The sequence below is a fragment of the Otolemur garnettii genome, unplaced genomic scaffold (assembly GCF_000181295.1).
Source record: "Otolemur garnettii isolate 467f Iridium unplaced genomic scaffold, OtoGar3 scaffold00047, whole genome shotgun sequence".
Taxonomy (NCBI): Eukaryota; Metazoa; Chordata; class Mammalia; order Primates; family Galagidae; genus Otolemur; species Otolemur garnettii.
In genome coordinates, this window is record NW_003852442.1 from 3,505,741 (window position 1) to 3,506,562 (window position 822).

The following is an 822-nucleotide window of genomic DNA, read 5'->3' on the forward strand; positions in this document are numbered from 1 at the left end:
GCACGGATACAGCGTGCATTCTGCAGATGAATCCCACTGCGCAGGCGCCCACTGGAGCATTCCCAGCACCTTCCCCGCACCTTCCAAATAGTGAGGCGCCTCCCCCCGCTCAGAAACTGAGTTATAATGTGTAATTGCCCAGCTAAGTGTCTGGATTATGGGTCATTTCCTTCCTATATGCTGTTTTCCAAACTTCCCAAAAATATCTTATAAGAAGTATTCTATAATCAGAAAAAAAGGCCCATCTGAACATACAGGCAAAGCCAAGTATTTATACAAACACTCACCTGTCACTTTGGCCTTTACAGGCTCCACTTGTTCTTTCTTATTCCTGCCAAATATTATATCCATTGCTCAGGGCACGGGGAGAATGATGCTGGCAGTGGACACGTTGCTCCGGGGTCTCCTTCCTGCCGTGCAGCCCCTTCCCTCCTTCACATCTCCGTCCCCGTCCCTCTGAATGCCCCTTGCTTCTCCTTCTGCCTTTTTCCCGTTCGGCCGGCACTGATCCTTCGCTCTCTGAAGGCCTGGTGTGTCTTTGCACGCACTGGGAACGCTGGGCTGGTGTTGTTTATAAGCCATTTGGTCAAAGGTCAACTTCCAAGCCCTGTGTCATCACTAATCTTTAATCCTCTTATCATACCTCCAACTTTCCCTCTCCAGTTTCACTTTTGGCTTAACCGAGAAAAACTTGTTTCTGGCTGGGTTCTAAACTGGCAGAAAGAACTCAGTAGATTCTGTTGAGTTATGTCCTCTCAAGTAATCCAGCCCTACAGATGTTTGTTTACAATCGGAACAAGAAGAGAGGCTATAGGGACCGTT

At 48.1% G+C, this 822-nt stretch overlaps 1 protein-coding gene across 1 annotated transcript in view; it reads right to left on the reverse strand.

Moving 5' to 3' along the window:
- Positions 1–535, reverse strand: part of BCO1 (beta-carotene oxygenase 1) — a 40,227-nt gene extending 39,692 nt beyond the window's left edge. The window contains exon 1 of the mRNA XM_003791305.3: positions 288–535. Within this exon, the coding sequence (XP_003791353.1) occupies positions 288–351 (64 nt within the window). The 5' untranslated portion in view covers positions 352–535. The remainder of the gene's footprint in view (positions 1–287) is intronic.
- Between the last annotated feature and the right edge of the window lie 287 nt (positions 536–822).